The sequence below is a fragment of the Panthera tigris genome, chromosome C2 (assembly GCF_018350195.1).
Source record: "Panthera tigris isolate Pti1 chromosome C2, P.tigris_Pti1_mat1.1, whole genome shotgun sequence".
In the NCBI taxonomy this organism is placed as follows: Eukaryota; Metazoa; Chordata; class Mammalia; order Carnivora; family Felidae; genus Panthera; species Panthera tigris.
Window position 1 is genome coordinate 93,221,504 of NC_056668.1, and position 25,894 is coordinate 93,247,397.

Below are 25,894 nucleotides of genomic sequence, written 5' to 3' on the forward strand. Positions count from 1 at the left end.
GTTTACAGTGCAGCCAGACGGTCAAACATTGCAGTAAACTGAAAACAGTCATAATGTTAAAACCACCGTAGAGTTTAAAATTGCCGTTGTTTTGCAATGCAACTTACCCACTCCAGTGTTCTCCCTTAATCCTCTCCTTTTTGAAGGCAGCTCAATTTCTCCCATTTGAAGGATACGGCCTACGTTTTGTCTCATTATTATTGCCTTTGGCTAATTAAATTCTGAAGTGTCTCTCAACCCAGACAGCTCAGAGCTGTCATAATTACATGTCATATGCTGTAATTATCGTGGGTGCCACATATAACAACAGCCTCTGATAATATAGCATCAACATTTTCCTTTATGAGACAGAGATTATGCATAGGCTATGACTTTTCAGAAGCCTTTGTAGTGAGCGAAACTGGCAAACCTAAGGCAGAGAGGATTGTCAAACCAGACCACAGACCTGGATAAACGCACACCTTTTTTTTTTTACAGCTGAAAGCAGGCCCTCAGAAGCAGGGGTGGCTGCCTGTGCTGCTGGAAGGTAGCTCTGGGGGAGAGGTGCCCCCACTCTGCATCTCTATGGGGTCAGTAATTCTGAAGGACATCATGGGACGCACAGCCACACTGGATGCATCGGAGGACAAAAAGATGCACTGACAAGAACACTGAAGAGCAAAGTCGCCAGAAAAGAGAGGGTAGAATGTGCAGATGCAGTTTGGAGCACCGCTGACATTAGCCCTCCCCTGAATATACTATCCCTACAGAGCAGCATCACTTCATAAAACAGAACCCGATTACCTGATACGCAAAGCTGAGTAACAGTCCCAGACTTCGCTTCAAGTGAGGTGTCTGTTCAGGCTCAGCCTCCCCACAGACACTCTTCCTAGCCAGGTCGGTCTTCCTGCCCGCCTATTCCACTCCCGGTCCACCCCTCCCCTGCGTTCCCAGGGCAAGGACGTATTCTGCAATCCAAGCACTTCTCCTGTGGCTCTACACATGTATAAATACAGCCTCTTTATTTTGGTAAACCACGTTTTGCTCCCCAACTCGATCACTCCTTCCTTCAGGGCCAGAACAGTCACATTCATCTTTGCATTGCCAGCACCTACCAGCACCTAGGGCAATGCTGGGACAGAACACATGGGACAAATACTTATTAAAACGAACAAATACAGGGGCGCCTGGGTGGCTCAGTCGGTTAAGCGTCCGACTTCAGCTAGGTCATGATCTCACGGTCTGTGAGTTCAAGCCCCACATTGGGCTCTGTGCTGACAGCTCAGAGCCTGGAGCCTGTTTCCAATTCTGTGTCTCCCTCTCTCTCTGACCCTCCCCCATTCATGCTCTGTCTCTCTCTGTCTCAAAAGTAAATAAATGTTAAAAAAAAAAAAAATTAAAACGAACAAATCTATTACTGAGTCACTCCTTAAATTCAGTCGTAAATCCTACCCTCTCTCTCCTCCTTTCTACCCCAAATCTCCAAGAAAAGATGACCGCAGTCCCTTGACACCTGCGGCGTTGTTATGTGTGAGGGGTAGAGAGAACTTGGATGGCAGCTTGCGGTAACCATTTTCTTTCAACATCTGTGCACAACTTGTGCACTTCTACACCTGGATGCCGAAGAGTCTGCCCTGAGACCCAGCTGCCCCACGCTGAGTTTCCCAAACCCAACGCTTGACCAACCTACCTCTCTATCTTTGACCTGAGCCCCAGCCTCTAAATAGGATTCTATCGTAAAAAGAGCTGTTATGTAACGTTGCTCAGCAATAATAGCTGCAGCCTCTATTTTCACCACCGGTCCCATTCTCATTTGAGTATCTTTCTGTTTCCCGGGCAAACTTCCCAAGAACTGTTTATCCATTTGTCTCCGCTGTACTGATTGTAAAACACTCTCTGTGTCTCCCTGACACGGTGGCTATCAGGATATTTAAAGAGTAAACCTGCATGGTGAGAGGATTTGAACCACTGAATGCACGAAGGGAAGCCATCAAGGAAAAGTTATTAAGAAGACATCAACCAGAACAGAAAGGGTCACTGGATTAGGAGGAAAGGCACATTTGATGTAAAAGACACGCCGATGACGAGCACCATCTGAACGTGGAAAGTTTTAATATGTTTAACGTGCTGTCTGGAAATGTGTACTCAAAAGAATGCTCCAGGAAATCTCTGGCTGTGTATTCTGTCTAGTGGAAACAAAGGCTTTCGAAAAGAAGAAACAAAAGGGGGGGGGGGGGGCGGCGCGGGGAACTCAGTCTTGATAAAATGACATGCTGAATGCTGATCAAAAGGAACAGGCAAAGTCAAGAGAACTATGGACACGGCTGAGGTACTTTAACCTGTCTTCCAGGGCAAGCCTGTTTACAGGTTATCCTGAACTGGAAGGAGAAACAAATTTTCTGTTTACATTTAAGGAGATCTACTTCCTGAAGAAGAGGCATTAAGAACACTCATTAGCAATTAATACTGTGCAAGCTTAAAGCGGGGCGGGGTAGAGAAAGACATAAGAAATATAACATGGCTACCAAACATTTGCTAGTTTCCCTCAAAGAACAGTAGGACAGAGGGGCATCTAACCCATCCCCACTGACCCCTTCATGAACACATATATGAGAAGAGTCACCAACAACACGAGAATATAAAGAGGCATTCCACCCTCCTCTAGGTTACAAGTGTCACAGATTAAGTTAGCAAATCAGCAAACTCTATGTTAACACTTCTGTTCTCAACCTAATGGTTTCCTTATTTAAACCCTGGTGACTGCTGTAATTCTTTTTTTTTTTTTTTTAATGTTTATTTATTTTTGAGAGCAAGAGAGACAAGAGTGTGAGTAGGGGAGGGGCAGAGAAAGAGAGGGAGACACAGAATCCAAAACAGGCTCCAGGCTCTGAGCTGTCAGCACAGAGCCTGACGCAGGGCTCAAACTCACAAACTGTGAGATCATGACCTGAGCCGAAGTCGGGCACTCAACCGACTGAGCCACCTAGGCACCCCTGACTGCTGTAATTCTTCAGAAATTATTAAAATATTAAACCAACAGAAAAAGTTGGAAATTGGGCTGAGGCTTACTCTTTTGTGCTTAAAACTAGCTATTACATTACCTCTAAAATATGCTAATAGTCTCTAACAAAGGTAGTTAAATTTATATACCATAGGTTCTGAAAATGTTTGCACCAATATTCTGATTATTGATGGGCATCCACTATAATTGATATGGTCATACACAAAAACTCAGGTCAGGAAACCTGATTTTTAGAACACAAGAATAGTATGCTGGCAGGCATATTAAAAGAAGCAAACTTTATTTAGCTATGCTGGTCTATTCAGAGGTAGAACAAATTATAGTGACAGAAACAGAGTTACTTTATTTAGAAAACAACAGTTCAAAATAAAGCTGCTCCCATTTCAATCCTAGGTAGATATCCAAGAGAAATGAAAATATACATCCACACAAAAATTTGCACACAAATGTTCACAGGAGTACTATTCATAATGGGCAAATAGTGGAAACGACCCAAATGTCCATCCACTGATGGATGAACAAAATGTAATATATCCACGTGATGCCAGTACAAAAGGCATAACGTATCGATACATGCCGCTACACAGATGAACCTTGAAAAGGTTACGCCAGATGGAAGAAGCCAGCCACAATGGGCTACATATAGCACGAGTTCATTTACATGAAAGGTACAGAACGGGCAAATTATCTACAGAAAGAGAAGGTAGATTAGTGGTCGCCTGGGAATATGGGGAAGAAAGGCCTGGGAAGTGACTGCAACCGGGTTTCTTTGTATCATGATTAGAAGGTTCTAAAATTGTGGTCATGGTTGTGCAATTCTGTGACTGTAGCAAATTCCAGTGAATTGTGTACTTTAAATAAGCAAATTACATGGCATGTGGATTATATCTCAATGAAGCTGTTACATAAGCAAAGCTGTTAAGTCGCTTTGGTCCACACTCCATGTTTACCATTGTTCCTGTTCATTTTTTAGTTGCTAATATATAGTTTTCTTACATCTTCAATGATAGTGAGGGTGGCTTTTCATTTTAAGAAAAGAATCATCTTTTTCCTGCTACCTCTATAAAATGACCAAAGTTTCAAGCTTTGGATCATGAAAATTAACAGTGTCTCTTATTTCGAGAGCCAGAGTAGGGCCGCGTATCTTGCCAAGGACCCGTACTAACTAAATCCAGAAACCATCAGTACAAAACTCAGGAGGAGGAGGCCTGTGGGGACTGAGGAGCTTTCTCATAACTGTGGTGGTTCTTTTGCATATACGGAAATGTTTAGAATGTCCTCCGCACAGCTGCAAAGTATTAAGAATGCTGTAAACACACACACACAAGGTAAGCCTCCCCATACACGCTCCCGGCAGAAATGCAGAGGCACAGCCCCGTGGCCACTGGGCAGCTCTTTAGAATGGTAGAATTGGAGAGGAGTCTCAAGGGCTGCCTCCCTCAAAATGTCACCCCCACGCGCCTGCCAGGCAGCGCCTGCAACGTCCATCACTGAAGTCAGCCCTGTGTCTCCAAAAGGTCCACGTTGAGATGAAAAGGTGTTGCCTCAGAGGGACAGCGCAGTAAAAGCCTTCAAAAGCATTAGTAGGGCTTTCCGTGAGGAGAGAGCTCTCGCAAACGAGCCTGGAGCCTGCTTCAGATTCTGGGTCTCCCTCTTCTGCCCCTCCCCCGCTCAATTCTGTGTCTGTGTGTGTGTGTGTGTGTGTGTGTGTGTGTGTGTGTGTCTGTCTCTCAAAAATAAACATTAAAAATTTTTTTTTAACAAAATAAAATAAAAATGTGATTTGATACACCAAAATTATGAAGCAGCTTCTACCTGGAGCTGAGGTAGACACACAGAGCAGCGAAATGCCGCATGGCCTGAGGATGTCATAGTCTTTTCAGGCTCTGGTCGTTTCTAGGTACAAAAAAGTTTACTTCTAAAGAAAGAATTAGAAAACTCTGTGTGCTAGATTTCATAAACTACAAGAGTTGTGTTCTGTGCAGACTGAATCACAGCAATGAGGAAGGAATCATCAAAACACATAAATGGTGCACAGTAGTAACAGCACGAGTAGGTGGCCTCGGGTCTCCCAGGTACACACGTGCAAACAGGAACTAGGTGACGATACTGAGTCCCAAGATGCGTTCCAAGTTGAGTCGCATTTGAGCACCTTGGTGTTTTTTAAACCTTTTAATTAGTGAGAAGGGAGACCAGACACTGCACCTTGAACCATTCATGGCACTCTGGAGATCTTCCCGTGAGCAGATCAGGGGAGAAAGATGAAGAGGCTAAGGACTAAAGCCAGAAGGCTGCCGGGCCATGGCCCTTCACTCGGATTTTATTCCGGGTGTCACAGGACAGCTCTGAGCAGGGCACTGACGTGATGCATGTGTTTTTTAGCAACTCTCTCCAACGAGGGCGGTGTGGCAAATACCTTCTGTGGCAAAAATAAAAGCAGAGAGACCAGTGAGAGGAACTGTCCTCCCTGGTGAGAGACGTCGGCTTGGAGTCCAGTGGTGGGAGCGGAAATGAAGTGGACGTGGCAAATTATGGTTTCAGCAAGTGGTCCTGAGATGAAGCCAACAGGCCTTGCTGACAGGCTGGGGAGAGGAGGGTAGCAGGTCCAAGTGAAGACGTTGGGGTTGAGGAGCAATGGAGCTAAGGGGGCCGAGGCTGTGCTTAGAGGAGACCTGCCACGAGGGAGCCGAGACAGGAGGTGGTAACTGGGAAGGGCTGTGGAGTCAAGGGAGAGGCTCCGGCTTTGTTGGGTGGGGGAACGGGGTGGCTGTTTGTGCGTTTGAGGTAAAAGACACCACGGTGTGTTTAGTGGCAATGATCCAGCACCGAGAGAGAGAGACTGAAGAGTCAGGAAGGGAGATGCCTGTATCAGAGGTGAGAAGGGGTGAAATTCACTCAACCAACAAACGTTTACTGAGCACCATTAGATATTCTTTGTTCTTGAGAGGGTCACGGTCTAAAGAAGAAGAAAGTAATATAAATAAATGAGGCAGCAAAGTAAGATCCAATAGAGGCAGAGATGCCGCATGAATGGGCTATGATAGAGAAAGGGTGTTCCTGTACCGGGGAAGATTGCGGGGAGGGGAAATGGGCATGTACTCCCATCACCTGAATGGCTGTCTAAAACTCACTTGAATCATTGACAGAGTTTGGGTAAATACTTTTCAAGCAATTGTTCCCAATTCTACTTTTCCTAAGACAAAAACTTTCACGCTTCTAAAGAACGGCACAAAGACAAATGCTATTTATCTAATAGAAGACTAAGCAGACCCGGTTTTTGTGGTCAATAAAAACAATGTGTTATCAGAACAGCTCATCTAATAATTTCCTTACAGTTTTACTTACCACTTAAATCTCTCTCTTCCCAAGCGTTACATGAACGAGTTCAGAAACATCTTTTCTACTTGGTAGCATTCAATAATACTGACAAAGAAGTTTTACAGGAAAGAAGTACCATCATCTTCTGAGCAGCAGGCTCTATGTATGGAAGGGAGGCCCCAGAAGCCAGAGTGAGTTCACATGGGCCTGTGCATCTTGCCCAGGTCACTCACGCCCTGTGTGAGATCAAAACCTGACTCTCCCTCTGAGTGTCCTGCTCTGGCCAACCAGGCAAACCAGTCAAGCATAATATAGGACATGAATAAACAGACATTTTATTCCAAAGAATAAATTGAAAGAATAAATTCAAAAGAATAAATTCCTTGTACATATTTTCAAAATGATTCATTTCCAAAATCAGACATTTTTGTGACGCTTCACCAGGAATACTAACTGAATGAGATCAGATTTGCTGTTCTCAGAAAACACAATGGGATATTTTTTGAAAGCATACAGTAATTCTACAACAGCACCGCCTACCTCCGGAACTATTAATGTTCAAAATCACAGATACTGAATCTCAAGCAAAAACAATGACTGAGCTAATGTTTTGCACTCAGACAACTGTACTTAAATTCCCCTCTTGCTGCACCAACCTGCTGGGCTGCATCTCCATTCACCAAGTGAGGCATCATGGCGACCTCTCCGTTCAGCAATGGTGGCAGTTCCAGAGGGATTTGGTCGGTCATCATCATTGTGACGTACATTCATGGAGAATTTCCCTCAACTGGCTTCCTGCAAAAGAACCACCATCTTTTAAAAAGGACTCAGGACCCCGAAAAGTCATCTCTAACAAGTCAGCAATTTAAGTGCACTGTGATGAAGTCAAGCTGAAAATCAAATCATTGTAATCACAGAGTGCTGCATTATTTTTTTTATTATTTGTTTTTGAGAGAGAGACAGACAGACAGACAGAGCACAAGCAGGGAAGGGGCAGAGAGAGAGGGAGACACAGAATCTGAAGTAGGCTCCAGGCTCTGAGCTCTCAGCCCAGAGCCCGACGTGGGGCTCGAACCTATGAACCGTGAGATCATGACCTGAGCCAAAGTTGGACGCTGACTGAGCCACCCAGACGCCCCTAGAGCACTGCATAATTGTGTCAGTCCCCAAGAAGGGTAAAGCAAAAGCAAGAAAACAGCCTAAACTAGGAGACCACAGACTTGAGTTTCCAAGCAGCTATGTGAACATAACCTCCTAAACTTAGACTTCGTCTTTTAGTTATAATTTTTTAAAATATATGAATAATAGCAACTACCCTGCCCCAGGGATCTTTTTGGATCTAAAACTAGACAAAACTGTGAGAAGGTCAAGTGTCAAACAAAAACTGGTGGTATCATTATCTTTAATTACAGAAAACAAGGCCAAAGAGGATGACCTATAAAAACAGGTGTTCCCTTTCATTAAGATCAAAATACTGTTCATAAGCAGTTAATCCAAGCAAGTTAACAAAGGTTATACTGCAATTGTTACAATTTCTGACCTTGCCATTAATTTGGTAATTAATCATGTTCTAATTATCTCTCTCTCGTCATTTCCTTGAATTGAATTTAACCTGCTGTGTATTTATATCTTTATCGCTGTGGAGATCTTGAACTTCCCCACATCCCAGACAGAACCCAAGGCACCTTGTGCAGCGTAGGGCTGAAAGGCAGACTACCTTGCTTCACGGAATAAATGATTTTCAAACAAGTATTCAAAACAGTACAAAGTGCACTCTCATTCCAAAATGGTACTTGGTACCAATAATTAGCTTTCCAATACAATAGTCGGAAAAACAATAACAAATTCCTATACAGAATTATAATTTGTTCTTTCAGAAGTATTTAAACATCCTTCACTTATGCCTAAAAATTTATGGCACAAAAAGTTTAATAGCATGTGCAAGGAAGAGACAACAAATACATGCATTCAAGTCCATTCAGAAATAAAGCCACACAAACTTTTTGTCATTCATAATAAAGTCCTCCCAAATATCAAATGCAAGGATATTTGATCAATGAACACTTTAATACTCAATGTCCAAACCAGGCAAAACTGTGGGACAAATCCTTTAATGACTGTCTCAAATCTGTCCCAGATGGGTATGCCAGAAAACAAATATTTTTCTCATTCTAAAACCCCTCCATTCTGAACATTAAATATACTTCCCTCTCCCACAATCCCACCCAAAGAAAATCCTTCTCTGGAAGTATCAAATGATGCATAAAAGCCACCCAAGAGATTGTAAACTTTTTTATTTTAAATAGGTAAAATTTTACACTATTCATTATAACCCCATTTGGAGAAACTAATTATTTTAAGCACCAAACAACGAAGTCTTGTCCCAACTAAGGAAGCACATTCTATAATAACAGGTCTTATAATTCAGTGTTAATAGTACCATCATGCTGTTTTATGAGGCAATTACTCAGTTCCTAAGCAAATAAAGGTACAAAACCCAAAGCCCAATAGTTTATCCTGATGAAGGAAACAGATTCTTGCTCAATAAAATTAACTAAGGTAATCCCATTGACACTGTCATGACATCACCATTTGAGTAGGTCGAACGATGGAGAACTGATGTCCATGTCAATTGTATTCCTAATATACTTAATCCTACTAGTGCATGAGGAAAGGCCAGCTACTTTCTCCAGACTGCTGATATTACACAGGCTTGTTTCTTAAGTGGAATGTTTCACTTCACGTTTCTTCTGAACTGCAGGTTGGATAAACAGGGCAGTAATTTACATCAGGGGTCTGACTATGAAGCCTCTGGGGTGAAGAAGCACTCTCCTCTATCTTTTCTTCACTCCTCCCCAGGAAGACTTCCAAGGCACTTGCTGGCACAGATTATGGCTCTGTCTTCTCTCCCTTCCCTGCTAAAGCAGTGAGGGGCCAAAGCCCTTCGCCATGCAAGCAGTCCCCGGTCATGTCACACGCGAGCACAAGGATGGAACCTGCACCTTTTTTCTCACCCAATGAGGCAGCAGGAGCAAACCAACTTCAGGGCCTGCCGGTAGGTCCCTGCAGCCTGGAGGTCCCGCCACTAGGCCAGAGAACAGTAAATGATGATGGGGGGATAGGAGGAGGAGGGAGGCCAGGACTGAGGTCCTTAGTCAGGACCTGCTTTGGGCTAAAGCTATTTATGCTCCACTGGTCCAACCCAGCTGCCTGATTTTCAGTATTTGGGGTTGAGACACAAATCCAATTCACCAGTGCTATTTTATTCCTATTTGTCACTGTCTCTTGGGGATAACGGCAGGTACTGGGTAGCAGGAGACAGTTGTAATCCGACACAAAATTCAAGCGTTCCTGGCCCGCTGGCCCTAATACCAAAGAATATCTCAACACCAACATTATATCTTGCAGTGACAGTTCCAACGGAAGAAAGCTCCTGCTTGGTGCCATGTTAAACAATGGGACTCGCTATTAACAGGAGATAGCAATCCTGTCTTGCCAGGTAACGCTCTTAAGCACAGATGTCAGTTCCAAATTATGGAGTTAAACTCTAGGCTCTGCAACTCTGGGATTAGGGGAGAGACCTGAGGCCCACACGGGTTTTATAGACAGATGTAGGATGGGAGCCCAGAGTTGCAAAAACACCCAAGGAAACCCAAGTCCACCGGCAAAAAGAGGTAAGTGGCATTTGCTTTTGAAAACTGTACAGGCAATTCTGGTAATGCAACTATTCTATAAAGAAGAAAGATGCCTGAATCCTTTTTTTTTTTTCTTCCCCCCTACTACAATGGATTGTCTACCTCACAGATGTATAGTGGTTATTGCAGACTGCGGAGGGGAGCAGGGGAGGGGAAGGCAGGAGGAACGGCACATAAAATAAAGTCAACTATACGACCATCACTCAGATGGCAATCAGTGAGAATTTATAAACATCAGACACTCCTACTTCTAAACTCAACCACACTATTAATCATGGAGGAAAATGGAAGGATGAATATAATGCATACAAAGCCACTGTGAACCCTGGCACAGAGTCTCCCTTCTCCATAACCAAAGCTGCTGATCGATCCTCTCTTTTCCTAGGCCACTGGCTTGCTAAAAGCCGACGTCTGTTTTCTAATCTCTGAGTTTTAGCAGAGATAAACCAGACTTCATCCTGAGTGGAATATTAGGTAAGAGATTCATCGAGGTGAGGTGGTACACACAGCCAGCAATATTTAAATTCCCATTTCTAGGCTCCATACGCATACGTAGGAGAGTTTCATTTGCCTGAAATGCAAGAGATATATGGAAATAAGCAGTAAGTTATCTCTAAGCAAGATAATGCCCAGGGCACCTGGGTGGCTCAGGTCATGATCTCGAGGTCTGTGAGTTTGAGCCCTACCTCGGGCTCTGTGCTGACAGCTCAGAGCCTGGAGCCTACTTCAGATTCTGTGTCTCCCTCTCTGCCCCTTCCCCGCTCATGCTCTGTCTCTCTCTCTCTCTCTGTCAAAAATAAATAAACATTAAAAAAAAAAAAAAAAAAGATAATGCCCAGCTATTTAGCAAGGAAACCACCTCCAAGTTGTCCCTTAACATTATGACGGAATACAATTTAGCATCACAGACTGAAGGATAAGCGAAAAGGCAAGAAGGGACTTTAAGAAAAATGAAAACCACAGATGCAAAACATAAAATAGGATACACACTAGTACCTTTTTGGTTATTTCCCAGTGATGAGGAGAAATGTAGCAAGTTTCCCCAATACAAAATGCGAAGTCAAATATTCAGGTATTAAAGTGGGAAAACCACACTGCCATTAAACATTGACAGTTAAAGAAGGTTTAAGTCCGGGGGCGCCTGGATGGCTCAGACGGATAAGCAGTTAAGCATCCATCTTCGGCTCAGGTCATGATCTCACAGCTTGTGAGCTTGAGCCCCACATCGGGCTGTCTGCTGTCCGCACAGAACCTGCTTCAGATCTTGTCCCCTCTCTCCCTCTCTCTCCCTCCCCTGCTCGCACTCTCTTCTTCTCTCAAAATAAATGCTTCAACTTAAAAAAAAAAAAGAAGGTTAAGTCCAGCCAGAAGACTTGGGAAGGCTTACTAGGTCATCAATCATTCAATCGATCAGCTCCTGAAAAAGTGAGTCTCCTGTGTTTGGACTGGTAACCCAAATAAACTGCACCGGTCCTCCATTTGAACAGGTGTGTGTGCCTCAACCCCACCGCTCTGAGGAGACCCATGTGACATACCCAAGAGACCCCATATGACTTTTTAATGGAATGAAAAGATGAAGCAATAAATGTGGAAGGCTTACTACCCAAACAGTTGACCATGAGGACCAAAACTTACTCTATTTGCAATAACTGTGGATGGAAAGTCACACATCTTCATTACAGAGAAGGCTGGCCATAACTTTAGTTTTTCTCAGGGATGTGGGGTCACTGTTCACAACAATACTGTCTGCAATCACAAGGTGATGTGTTAAGGAGTTACTGAAGCATTTTGACCTTGTACACAGAGAAATTCATGCCTACTTTTTGGGTTTTTTCCTCTTTCTCATTAGGCAACACTGCAGACCATCCCTCCTCACATTTCAGGACCGTATCCTAAATTTGCTGTCTTACCTCTTCCCTGGGCTCCTTAGGAAGCCAGACTGCTAGTCATGTACACGAGTAGAAAGGAACAGTCTCTGTGGGGTCACTGAAGCTCCCCTATGTGCCTTGTGCCACCTTCCTTGACCATTTGCTGATTATCAGCTCTAAGAGAAGCTGAATGGCCAGATGTGTGATCTCTGGAAAACTGAGCTGTAACTGTTTTTTATTTGAGTCAGAAAGTCTCGTGACAAACCACCCTGACAAAACATTCATTTTTCTGGTCTGGGTTCTTTCTCCCCTAGACAAATGTGTATCCGGGCTGGCCAAATGGATCACGGAACTCAAGTATTTCAGACAAGGCTGTACCACATTCACACCGTCCCCTTCACACACAACAGAGTTCTTGCAAGGATCTCATTCTTTAGACCACTACCCTTTACAAATAAAGAATAAATGTGCTGCAAGACTAATGAGAATTAAAAAATGGAAAATGGATGCTCTCTATTACAATGCTTTTTTCTAATCCTCTGAATTTTACTTACTTACTTACTTACTTATTTATTTATTTTATTTATTTATTTATTTATTTTTACGCAGGGCCCCAAGGTTTCACTCCTGTTCTTTATTTTGTTCTTACCCATACCCATGCTTCCATTTCAAAGAATTCGGTAACAACCACAGGCCTTCACAACCTCTCCCCCTAACCACACATCCTAACACTAAAACCACAAGTGCTTCATGCCCAGCTAGTTCTCGTCTTCTGACTGACAGGGGAGGGATGCCACACGAGCACTTGTGGTTAACTTCCCCCCCTCCTGCGAGAGCCAGTCGTTTGCCACCTTGATTACCTGCTAGCAAGGCCCAGCACTAGGGAAGAAGTCCTGAGCTAACAGCAGGGGTGGGGGCTGGGCGCTCTGAGAAACGAACAGATCCTCACTGTTAGTTAAGACATTTAACTCCGTCCAAATATGCCCCAAAGCTTTTAAAGAACACCTTATTTTAAAAGAATATTACAAAAGGTCTTCAGTTTTTACATTACTCTAGGCAACTGGCTTATTACTTTTTCCTCTTATTTGGCTTTCCCAACTCCAAGTCTAAAAAAAAGGTTTTCCATGGTATTTTGGCCCCAGCCTATACCAAGAAACACACTGGCCAAATTCATGAAAAACTGGATTCTCAGGAGAGAACCGCAGATCCATTTCCAAAGGCCAGAGAAAGCAATTATATACTAGGAAGCTTTTCTAACTTGAAAAAACCAAAGCCCTAATCGCTGTTGGGAGAGTTTTTAAATTGGTGAACCTGGCCTTCAAATTAGTAACAAAATGTCCTGGTCCCTCACTCCATGGGCCGATGACCCAAATTTCCTTACATTAATTCAAAATGTGAGTTGGCAGTACAGTACACAAATTAGTTTCAGACGACAAGAGAAAAAGAAACGTAACGACACCAAAAGGAGCAAAGTATAACCCTCAGAACCAAAGGAGCCCACACAGCTGCAGGAGAAGGAGGGGACTCTCTGAGTTACATCTCAAGTCAGGCCCTGAGTCACTTTACCTACACTCTGACGTTGTTTTTGACTGATTTCTAGACGATCCTAGGGAAGTGTCTAAAAAGCAGATGCGGTGAGGAAACCAATAAGAAGAACGCACATGATCAGCATTAACTTTTCGCCTCCATTCTGCATTTTAAAATGCACTTTCAGAAACCAAATGGGTTCCTTGATGAGTGGGACATTGATGAAAACATATCAATTACAGGAACTTTTTATAAAGCAATTGGGCAAATAAATAATCTAATAAATATTAACCCGTAATTAGTTTTTATTAAATTTTTATTAAAATTAACATTTATTAATGTTAATTATTAATATTTATTAAAATATTAATCTAAGTAATACTAATTAGATTGATTTTTTGGCCTAATAAATACTCTTCAAAATTCATGCCACTGAAGATAACTGTGATTCCATAAGGTTTGTATTTTTTCCAATAAAACAGAGATTAACCAATCACATTCACATAATCTAAACAGCATGTAAACATTTTGCCTGCAACATGCTTGTTCTACAGCCAGAGAAAAATGCTGTCATGGGTACATTAGTAAAACCATAGCTTGATTCACCCTTCAAGAAAATTTCCTTCTCTACTAAAAATACCAATTGACTTCTAACACTGTGGGCCAGCTTTTAGAAAATTGTTACAAACGTACCAGAGAAACGTTCTAGCCATTTACACAATACTAATAAGAAAAAGCAACTTTTTCTTGTTGCAAAGGCAAGAAAAACCCCAGCAGTAGTCAGAAAGACAAAAGGACAAACTAACTCAATCATGGAAGGGGGGGGGAGGGGTTTACTTTACCAAGTTGTGTTTGGGGCAAAAGGGTGCTACGAGGTAACTAAGAAATCACTGTATTCTTTTACAACAATGTAACTATCAGGTAGCTAATGCTTTATGAGTGATTACAAGTTTCTAAATGGCTAAGTCTAATAAAAATTTATTATGACAAACATTTGTGCAGCTGATTTACATTTGTCTGTGCCGTGGCTGTAGTAAAACAAAACAAAACAAAATGTAGGAAAGTCAGATTATGACAGAGAATCACAGAGCAGAGAAAAAAGAAATAAAGAAAAACTATGTTCACGAACCTTGTCTCATATGGGTGGCCTTTATGCCCATATGCCATCAGTCAAAAGACTGACAACTTCCTAATGTGTGGTCTCCCTTTGTAAGCTTTATTAGCAAGATTCACAAAGACAAAGAAGGAGGGAGAGAGCTCAGAGAGAGGAGGCGAGAGAAGGAAAAAAGTTAGCTGTACACATTCCTGACAACTAATACGATGTCAAAGTATCATTTGTTATTTTATCTTCCTCATCAGAAAAACCTCCTTCCTTACGGCTCCACACTGGTTTTAAAAGGTAAACCCCTGGGCCGGTATTTCAAGACCTGGAAACTCTGAAAATGGTTGTCATTTCTAGCCTTCAGAGCAAAACTAGAAAGAAACAGCTTTCTAATAATAACTATGGAAACACCAATAGCATCAATAGGGGAGGAAAAGCGATTAAAACAGAACAGAAACACTGTGCAATCATCTTTACCTCTGGAGCTGAGAAAAATCTGCCCATCGATCAGCACACATCTGTTTTTACCGCCTCCCTGCGCCTATGAGAGGAGAGTTTTTCTCTCCCTTCTCGGCAACATGAAACCAGCTCCCTGCGCCTGGCTCTGCCCATGCAGATTAGCATGTGGCCATTTACAAACCTGGACGTATGAAAGCTGGGGTGGTTTTAGTGTTTTTTCTTGCCCTCACCTCTCCCGTACCGTGGACTGGAAAGGTACTTGGAGACAGGAAAACACTCCCCTTTGCTTTTTAATAAATCAAATTAAATTGGGGGGTGGGGGGGAAGGATATGGAGAGGGACTATGGATTTTTATCCGAAATTTTCACAGCCCCTTGGCTATCAAGAGCTCAAAGGACCAGTGTGTTATGGTAAAAAGCATTACAGTAGGACTCCAGGACTAAGTACTGCAAAGTCTGAGTTCTAATCCGGGGTTTGCCCATTTACTCTGAAGTTGAAATGTCCCCTTTCATAAAAGGACAAGAGTATAGATTAGCCTTTAAGGTTCTTTTCTGCTCTTAACAGACCACACTTTCAAACACCACTGCTGACTTAACACAGATTAAACTCAAGCTAGAAAGAGGCTTACTCAAACTCTGAAAACCTATAGTTGCTCTTACTTGTGAAAGTAGAACCTGAGCCTCGTGCATAAAAGGGAGGAAGGATCTAAGTAAAATGTTGGAAAAAAGAATGTATTGAGCAAACAGCGATGGTAATCACTGTGTTTTTATGCCAATGAAATCTAATTTTACAGCTGAGTTCCACACAGCTGTGGAAGAAAGACTCTTGCCACGGCTTGCCACGTGAATGAAAGGAGGAGGGGTGATCACTGTTCAAGCAGAAAAACCTCTTGAGACATGAGCAGTACCTGTAGGTATGCACCCAGCTGGTTGGTTGAGGCACAAATTGTCTGGAATTTGTCTTCTTGTCTGATATGGGTTCATTAGCAAAGTTAAATCACGGTCGTCTAAAAAGTTCTCAGCCTTAAAAACATTCTTGCTTTTTGCATCCAAGTATAAACACAGGACATTCAGGTGCAGTGTTTAAATCCACAAAGAAATCCTGTGAAATCGAGTTCAGATTAAAACCACCACCACCTCCCTGGATTAAAATAAATAATGGCTTAAGCAACAAGTAAAAAAGAATTGTCCACTGTGATCTGGGGAACAAGGAGGGATGCCAACTTGTCTAATATATAGGCCTTGCCTTCAAGAATACATACATGTTTTTGTGTGTGTGTGTACTTTCAATTTGCCTTTGCCTAAATGGCAAAGCACACCCATGTCTGAACTCAAAACTACTACGCAGGGGCGCATGGGCGGCTCAGTTGGTTAAGCATCTGACTTCGGCCTGGGTCATGATCTTGCCATTCCCAAGTTCAAGCCCCACATCAGGCTCTGTGCTGACAGCTCAGAGCTTGGAGCCTGTTTCAGATTCCGTGTCTCCCTCTCTTTCTGCCTCTCCCCATGCTCTGTCTCATGCTCTGTCTCTCTCTCTCTCAAAAATAAACATTAAAAAAAAAACCCTACTATATAGAAGGCACCATTTTTGGCGGGGGAAGGGGAGTCTATATATCTACAGATTATATGTAAACACTATACTAATCTGAGGCTACTTTTATAATTCTCCATAAATAATACAGAGGTTGCTTCCATAACTCAATACGTCCCAAATCTTTAAAAAAAACATAAAACCGGGGCACCTGGGTGGCTCAGTCGGTTGAGCAAATGACTTCGCGGTCCGTGAGTTCGAGCCCCGCGTCGGGCTCTGTGCTGACAGCTCAGAGCCTGGAGCCTGTTTCAGATTCTGTGTCTCCCTCTCTCTGACCCTCCCCCGTTCATGCTCTGTCTCTCTCTGTCTCAAAAATAAATAAACGTTAAAAAAATTTTTTTAAATAAAAAATAAAAAATAAAAACAAAAAAATATAAAACCTATAGGAAAAAAAATTACAGCACTGTATATCTACAGTCTCTGGACCTGAGATCCACATCCGCATATACGTAACAACTCAGTTCTGCAAATATTAGCTAAAAGGAAAGGGGACCCATCTACAAACAAAAGCTTAACGAATGTTTGTTTGGTTTGTTCAAGTTTGAAGTTTGCTTTGTTTGAAGTTTACATATGTAATTAGACATTTTTATTAGAACACCTCAACTCCAGCTACACTCAGCACAATAAATCTGACCTCCCAAGGATGACACTCTAGCACCTGCAATGAAACATTGCAAAGCTATGAGCCCTTATTTACACACATATCCAACCTAACTTTCCCCACATACTTTATCCATGGATGCAGGTAACTGAAAATACATATTTTCAATGAAATTTGGACTTGTATGGCTCTTTCTTTATATCCTTTTCTATAGGGCATTGAAGAAAAGTCTAGAAAACTATAGTCCAAGAATGTAAAGGTCATTTCTTTGAGTTTATTTATTTTGAGAGAGACAGAAATAGCATGAGTGGGAAAGGGACAGACAGAGAGAGAGACAGACAGACAGAGAGACAGAGGATCCCAAGCAGGCTCTGTGCTGTTAGAGCTTGAACTCATGAAACCATGAGATCATGACCTGAGCTGAAACCAAGAGCTGGACCCTTAACCGACTGAGCCACCCAGGCACCCCTGGAAAGGTCATTTCTAAAGCCCCCTCCAGTTCTAAGACTTCCCACCACCATACCACCTACCTCCAAACTGCATGAGAAGGTAGAAAGAGATGAGATGTGAAGTCAGAAGACACGCTCTCCTTCCCAGCACCCGCAATTCACTCCTTACCCAGCCCTCAGGCACCACTATCTGCCTGAAACCCCCACAGCACTGCCTGTCCTCTGTGGTTCAGGGTATTCCTGCACAGGCTGTCTGCATCTCAGTTTCTGCATCTGTAACAGGGGTGCTTAACACGGCTTCTAGACTCCCCTTTAATAAAACCCCAAACGTATTAAGAATTACGTTCACATTTGTGCAACCACTGAGTACCTAACAGCCACACATAACACCCTTTATTTGGGGGTAAAAATGTGTTACAAGCACCAAACAATTGACTGCTTTCTGGGAAAGGGTTAGAAGAAGAGCTCCGAAGCTCTTCCTTTAGCCTGGGGGGGGGGGGGTGGCAAGAGCACCGCGTGAACCACCTCGCACTAATGCTCATCCAAGCTTCACAATATTCATGTGAGGTGGGCGGTGTTCCTCTTTTACATATGTAGCAACTATTGAGTAATCTGCCCAAGGAGACTCAAATAGAAAGTGATGGTAAGAATAGCCAACTGATTATAACATTCAAGATTCTCCCAAGGAAACACAAAGTGGACAAGCTGATGCAGAATTCACAGGTTAGTGGCTTTAAAAATTATATAAAACATCATGGTGTTTTGCAATGTTCATCATTGTTGAATCACTGTTGTACACATGCAACTAATAGACTATTGTGTGTCAACTGTATTTTTATTTTTTTTAAGTTTATTTATTCTGAAAGAGAGGCAGTGGGAGGGGCAGAGAGAGGGAGAGAGAGGGACAATCCCAAGCAGGCTCTGTGCTGTCAGCTAGAACCCACAAACTGTGAGATTATGACCAGAGCCGAAATCAAGAGTTGGATGCTTAACAAATGGACTGAGCCACCCAGGCACCCCCTTTTCTTTTCTATTTTTTTTTTTAATGTTTATTTTTGAGAGAGAGAGAGCATGCACACATACACACATGAGCAGGGGAAGGGCAGAGAGAGAGAGAGAGAGAGAGACAGACAGACAGACAGACACCAAGGATCTGAAGCAGGCTCCATGCTGTCAGCGAAAAGTCCAACACAGGGCTCCATCCCATGAGCAAGGAGATCTCAACCTGAGCAGAAGTCTGACACTTAACGGACTGAGCCACCCAGGCACCCCTTCCTTTTTTTTTTTTTTTTTTTAATTGAACAAGCACATGACACAAAATTCAAAAAGTAACTTTCAAAGCCACTCAGTAAAAGTACATTTTTCACCTATCCTCCACTGCTCCCCATACAACAGCAACAACTCTGAATTTTTGATGTATCCTTACCAAGGTACAGATTTAATAATTTTTAAAACATTTTTAAAGTAGCTTAAGGAAGGTTAAGCAAATTCATTGTATTAGCATGTAGTCCAGATGGTTAAAAGTTAACCAGGGAGGGGGAAAAACCCCTGCATAAACCATATTTTAAACTAGTAGAGTGATACTCTCCATGGTGACTGTTAATGAGATGTGCCAGGACTAACCACAAAAGCAAGAAAGCAGCTGACCGAATTATTGATGAGGTGGTTAGAATAAGGCCTTTCATACAAAGGGTTTTGAGATTCTATTATTTTCAATATCTCAAAAGGACTTAGTTGAAAGATACTTTCTAAAATAGCATTACAGGGGCGCCTGGGTGGCTCAGTCGGTTGGGCGTCCGACTTCAGCTCAGGTCACGATCTCACGGTCCGTGGGTTCGAGCCCCGCGTCGGGCTCTGCGCTGACAGCTCGGAGCCTGGAGCCTGTTACCAAGTCTGTGTCTCCCTCTCTCTCTGCTCCTCCCCCGTTCACACTCTGTCTCTCTCTCTCTCTCAAAAATAAATAAACATTAAAAAAATGTTTAAAAAATAAATAAATAAAATAAAATAAAATAAAATAAAATAAAATAAAATAGCATTACAAAAGGACCTGAACAAAATTATCATCTGTTGGCTGAACAAATATTTATTGAGCACCCACTGTGTGCCAGTCACTGTACTAGAATCCTAGGATTCTAGAAATACAGGCACTGGGTTAAGCAGCATTGCAGTGAAATGTTACACTGGATAACTAAAACAAAATCCAAGCTGGATACTTCTGATGAAACAACACAGAGTCAACAGACCTCCATGCTCTATGAACCCTTTCATCGGAGATAAACTCCAGTGTCTAAATTTGGTTTCCCAGCTGTGGCCTCTTTTCTCGACTTAAGTGTTCCAGAAGAGGAGTTTGTCTTCAAAACATGCCCCCTACCTCAATCTTCACTTCTGATCAGCCAGGAGGATACTAAAATTGTTTCTTGAATCAGCTCATATAGAATTCAACCATGTTTATGTTACATACCCAGTTTTGTTTATGTAAACAGATGTCACAGAACACTCTTTATAAGGAAAACAATCCGCACCATTAAGATCGTTGGTGTTTTGTCTATATATACTTAAGTATGTATTTCAAAGATTTCTGACATTTCATTAACAATTGTAGATGTTGGTTCAATTTTTTTTTTTTTTAGTATCTCATTCTTTTCTCCACCTCTAAGGCGAAGGGGGTGGGTGTCAATGAGAGAATACTATAGGATACACTGAAAACCAGCATGGTGTTATTTCTTGAAGAATCACTACAATTGATGACATTCTCATAAGCAACTTGGTATTTCACTTAAAGTGACTAAACACAAAACACACACCAGGTGTTTCTTTGAGCTTAAAACCTACTGAAACAGAAAGTCCACATGAAGTGACAAAACTCGCACAGAAACAAATTAGCAGGTGCAAAGACTCATGTAAGGAAACATCTATTTACTATTTCAGATTAACTTATTACTATAAAATTTTAGTATGAGATAATATATGCAACCACATTACTAATTTAGACCAACATTTTTTTAAAAAACACAAAAATGTGGAATTCTTTAGGAAAACTATTTTCCTCTTCTCAAGGGGGAAAAAAAAAAAACTGTCACGTACCACAGAGCATTAAGGAGGTTGGTTTTCCTAGATGAAAATAATGACTCCTATCCACATGCTTTACGTGCAAGTGGATGAATCTAAATGTTTGAATGTATGGCGAGTGCCTATATTCTAAACACTCCCTATGAACGAGGAGGACATCATTAATTACACTAATATAATTTATTAAGAAAATATAAGGGGGCTACATTTATTCATTTAATAAACACCTAGGTTCTGCTCAGTGCAAGATACTTTTAATCTGAAATCATGCAAATTCTAAACCTGAGGAGTCTGTTAAGATGTCAAAATCTTTCCAGCAAAGCAATTTTAAATGTCAACTCGGATACAAAACCCGTATTCTCCAATTCAATTTTCGTATTTCCCATAATGACAATGCATGAAAGACACACACAAAAAATATTGCCATTCATGTCACTGAAGAACTCAGAAGCATGGGAATGAAAAAGACAAAGAACATTTTAGGGTTATTAATAGTTCTCACCTCATGATCCCCACAAAAGGGTCCCCCACACCACACTGTGAGAACTACTGCACCAAACTAAGCTGCTTCGATGTAAAAGAAGAAAATTTTAAGTTCACTCTCTAGTAGACAAAGACGGCTGTCCTTATATTATAGTCTGTATATTCACAATTCACCTGACAGATTCTGAACAAAATTATTAATCCAAGCAAAAAGCTATCCAATTCTAGCAGGGATTTCTCTCTTTAGGACTTTATGTTACACTCTTTAAAGCACTTTGGGGAGGGGCACACTGCCAGTGCAGAGCCTATTTGGGATTCTCTCTCCCTCCCTCCCCTCCTCCCTCTCTGCCCCTCCCCTGCTAGCTCTCTCTCTCTCTCTCAAAATAAATAAATAAACTTAAAAATAAATAAATAAATCACTTTGGTGAAACACATTCATTTGGTAAAATCTTGAAGGAAGTAAGAACAGGAGGCTGGCGGGATAAGAAAATGGATGTTGAGGGCCAGGTCCCCCTCTGCAAGGATGGTCAGCAAAACTGGAGGTCAGGAACAGGGTAGGACCAGATTCCAGTAAATCCAGGCCTGCTAGATGGGACTCCCATTCAACCTCTCCTGATCAGATTCATGCCCTGTACTCAAAGCAAATAATCAAGCTCACAACAATCATCGTGGACATGATGAAGTTCCCCAGGTCACACATAAGGCCAGCATGCTAGCTCAGTTCCTCATCCAGCTGGTCTGCTTTGTAGGGAGGCTGGAAAAGAGTCATTCTACTGGGAAAATGTTTACTCTTTCAGATGGAGAAGGGAAAACATGAGACCATTGAGTTGATGGAGCCCCTTGATGAAGAAATCTCTGGAATCATGGAAGTAGCTGGAAGAGTTAAGAGCCAAGGCAACCATCATGTGTGTATCTTATGTCCAGTTTAAAGAAGATAACCATCCTTTTGATCTTGCACTTTACAATGAAGCTGTGAAAAATACCCATGAGTTCCCTCGGTTTTTTCCTTTGGGGGTTGTACAATATGATTGATCTTGATGATTTTTTTTATGATTGCAAATGAGCTACACTGAATACTATTTAAGGAGGCCCCGGATATTTGAAGGAAAGATTTCTAGGATTTTTAGTATTTAATTTGTTCTCTTTTTAATTTCATTTACCTAACTTTGTTAGACATTACAATCTTTTTTTTTTTTTTTTTTTTAATTTATTTTAGAGACAGCAAGCACAATTGGGGGAGAGAGAGACAGAGACAGAGAGAGAATCTTAAGCAGGCTCCATGCTCAGCACAGAGCCCGATGCGGGGCTCAATCCCACGACCCTGGGATCGTGACCTGAACCAAAATCAAGAATCAGATGCTCAACTGACTGAGCCACCCTGGTATATGGTCAGATAATCTGCAAGAACAAAGCAGTTGCCCTGAATTTACTTTTCTGTTTTATTAACAAAAGTTTAAATGGTTTTTAAAAGATCTCAAGTCCAAGGAATAAAGACAAAAATTTGTATTGCCATTCCCAAGTAAGAATCGTGCCTGCTCTGATTGCTAGACCTTCGTTTACTGCTCAACGCCGTCATTCTAAATCCAGAGACAACTTGATCTAGTATCTTCTAGGGTCACTAACTTATTTTCTTTTGCCTCAGCCTATTATGTCTTTCATCAAAGAATCCAAAAAAATCTTTCTGAGGCATAAGAACTCTTACAACAAGAAACTCAAGTTTCAAATATAGACAAATCAGTAAGACAGTGGCATTCATCTCCTAGAGCAACAAATTAGTAAAATTAAAATACAGCACGGCTAACTGATTTGCATGCAACAAACAATACTAGATAAGAGACTTCCCTTTTATTTTTAAAAATAGATTTAATAAGCCTATTAATTTTCCACCGGCCACTATAAATAAATGGAACTCCAAAATATCTTTCTCTCTGCAAGGGCGTCCTGGCCAGTCCCTGTTCGGCTGACCCTGAGTGGAATGTGTATTTACATGGCCCAGGGGCAGCATTGTGTGCTGGTGGGAAACCACTTCTCACAAACCTCCCATTCAGCGCAGGGCTCCACAATAGGTACTCACACAGGAAGCGGGCCTTGCTAACAGCACCTCTGGTTGTTCCAGAGAGCTTTTCCAAGGCTGCAGGTCCAGTGAAACCCTGCAAATGCCACGTTCACAGGCCCTAACTGCCTAGACTTCAGGGTCAACAAAGCTAGTGTTGCCCACAACCACCGCCCCGGTTCTTCCCAAGGTGAAATTGAAACGGTGAACAATTCCGTTTCATTTTTCTAGCTTATCTTTCAGGACATCACTCTGTTCAAAAAATTAAAACCCACACACACACACACACACACACACACACACACACACACACACACACACACAGAGCCATAACATTTTTTTTCTCAAACTGTAAAACACTCCAAGTGTCTATTGCTTTTCAAAGCCAAATGAAAAGTGTCAATATGGAATATGGACTTTAAAATATCAAAGCTTCAAAAATCACTTTATTATCTCTACTGAAAATTATGATTCCTTAAATATTGACCATTTTGTTTAACTGCAAAGGAAAAAAATTATTATTTTAACTCCTAATAGAAAAGCAGGCATTGTCAACATCGTATCAATAATGACTTCTGCACAAATATGGGAGGAAATATGGGCAGCTGCTTATATATGCCATCAAATCCATCAACTGGTGGTTGAAAAATGCAGTTAATAAACAGGTTTTGTCAATTCAATGCTAAACTACTGAACTACTGGTAATTCTTTCTCCTCCCAAGCATGTAAAAAACACAACCTGGTTGTTTGAAAAAATGTGTTCATTAAATTCTCAATACCCCAGTTTCTCAACCTGCAAAAGAGAGGTAACAGCTGTTTCCTACAGTAATATTTTTAGACCATTAAATAATTTAATGATATTGGGCAAAGGGCAACCCTCCTGGATAGTTTTCCTCATTTCTCTAATTAAAGTACTGACCTCCATCATCAAGGTCCTTGCCAGCTCTAATAATCTATCAATTTGGGCACAGCAACAAAGACTATCACAATTAACACATACATGGATTTATTAGAAGTGTAATACTTAAGGCAGCCACGGTAAAAATAAAAGGTATCTGCACCCATGCCAACCATAAATAACACGACTTACTAGCCACAGGCAGTCACTTTTGCAAGACAGAAGAAGTAAACCAGAAATACCAGGAGGAAATGCTCACAATGTTTAATCCAAAGGTACATCTATTTATGTAAAAAAACTGAAATGAAATAGTCAAGATGTAGACAACGTTTAACCTACAGATAACGAAATGACGAGTCAACTATATTTTTCCTTCGTACTTACTATAGCTCTTCAAGTAGCCTACAATGAGCAACTGTAGTTTTTATAATGATAAAAGTTAGCTTTTAGAAACTTGATGTAATCCCCTTCGTTTTGCTCCGCGTGATTGTTTAAATGTTTGTAACTCAAAATGCTTTCAAATCACTGTCCGACATAAAGTGTAGACCTAAGGGGTATGGGCTTACCCAAGTCTCACAAAACTGGTTTCCACCAATCAACCGGAACTGTGGGCCGAGGCGCTGGAAGAACCTGCACACGGTTAAGGAATAGATTTGGTAACATTTATAGAACCAGCCCTCGGGTCATGCTTGCTAAGTAATCCCTAGATTAGGCCCGCTCACCAGGACCAACCCAAACAGTTTTCTGTGTTTTTGTTTTGTTTTGTTTTAAAGGGAGTAGGGGAAAGGCAGGTTCCCCAGCCTTACTTTTTTTAGATAACAAGCACTCCAAAAAATCCTCTTCCAACTGCCAAAATAAATCAAACTTTCTGGGTGGAGGACTCTCTGTCAATCAAACGAGACTCAGCAAAGATAAACTAATAATAGAAATCTGTTACATACTTACTTAGCTGTGCTAACTATGCTAGTCCTTAACTAGCACAAAGGACTTCAAAAACTCTGGCTCTGAAAAGTACAGGGTGGAGTCAGAGAGTTCCCTCAGGCTTGGCAGGCCTCCTTGTCAGTGGAAAAGTACCCACCCACTCCTATCTTCGTGGGCTCTCTCCACCGCACCCTCCCTCATGTGAAACCTTCTAAAAATATTTGTCCCATATTTTTATTCCCTCATCCCCATATATTATAACATGCAACACATGTTCACTCTAGGAATCTGGAAATACAGAAAAGCAGGAACAAAGTTTCAATTATTCAGAATCCTATCACCAAGAAACATCCACTGTTAAGAGGTGATGTGCTTCACTTCAGTTTTTTTCTATCCGTATGAAATCTATAAAGTTGGAGGGCTACAATTTACACAGTGCAGACCAATCTATTCTTTATTTGATACTTCATGATCATAACAATAACGTTGTCAACTTTAAAAGATAAGTAAGGACTGGTTCCTAAAAATCACATTTTCAGAGAAGGCAGTAAAATCCTCTTCTAGGGTCCTTGACTTTGGCAGAAAGATAGGGGAGGGAAAACATATTTAACCCACATGCCCAACGTGCACCTAACCCAGTGTGCAGCCAGAGGCATTAACTGCTTTCTAGAAGGTATCAGAGCATAGCGACAGAATACTCTTAGATTGTGTACAAGTATTTAAACAGAATTATCAAGTAAATGGTCCCCACATATCACTGTAAATTCAATTCTTTGTTCCATGTTTATATATATACAGGTTTCTAAAAAGTAAAGTTTTATTCTCTACCTCCTAAGAGCTATAGGATGTTTTATGTTAAC

The 25,894-nt window shown here is 41.6% G+C and overlaps 1 protein-coding gene and 1 pseudogene across 6 annotated transcripts in view; one reads left to right on the forward strand and one right to left on the reverse strand.

Annotated features, from left to right (window-relative positions):
* The window catches only part of FNDC3B (fibronectin type III domain containing 3B), a 434,559-nt gene that overhangs the window by 300,691 nt on the left and 107,974 nt on the right, over positions 1-25,894 (reverse strand). For all 6 annotated transcript variants that reach the window (XR_006222068.1, XM_042998607.1, XM_042998606.1 and 3 more), the window contains exon 2: positions 6,976-7,114. Coding sequence is in view for 5 of the 6 variants with exons in the window: in XM_042998607.1 (XP_042854541.1) it covers positions 6,976-7,086 (111 nt within the window). In the remaining variant the exon portion in view is untranslated. The remainder of the gene's footprint in view (positions 1-6,975; positions 7,115-25,894) is intronic.
* On the forward strand, positions 9,936-22,349 carry LOC102970785 (annotated as a pseudogene).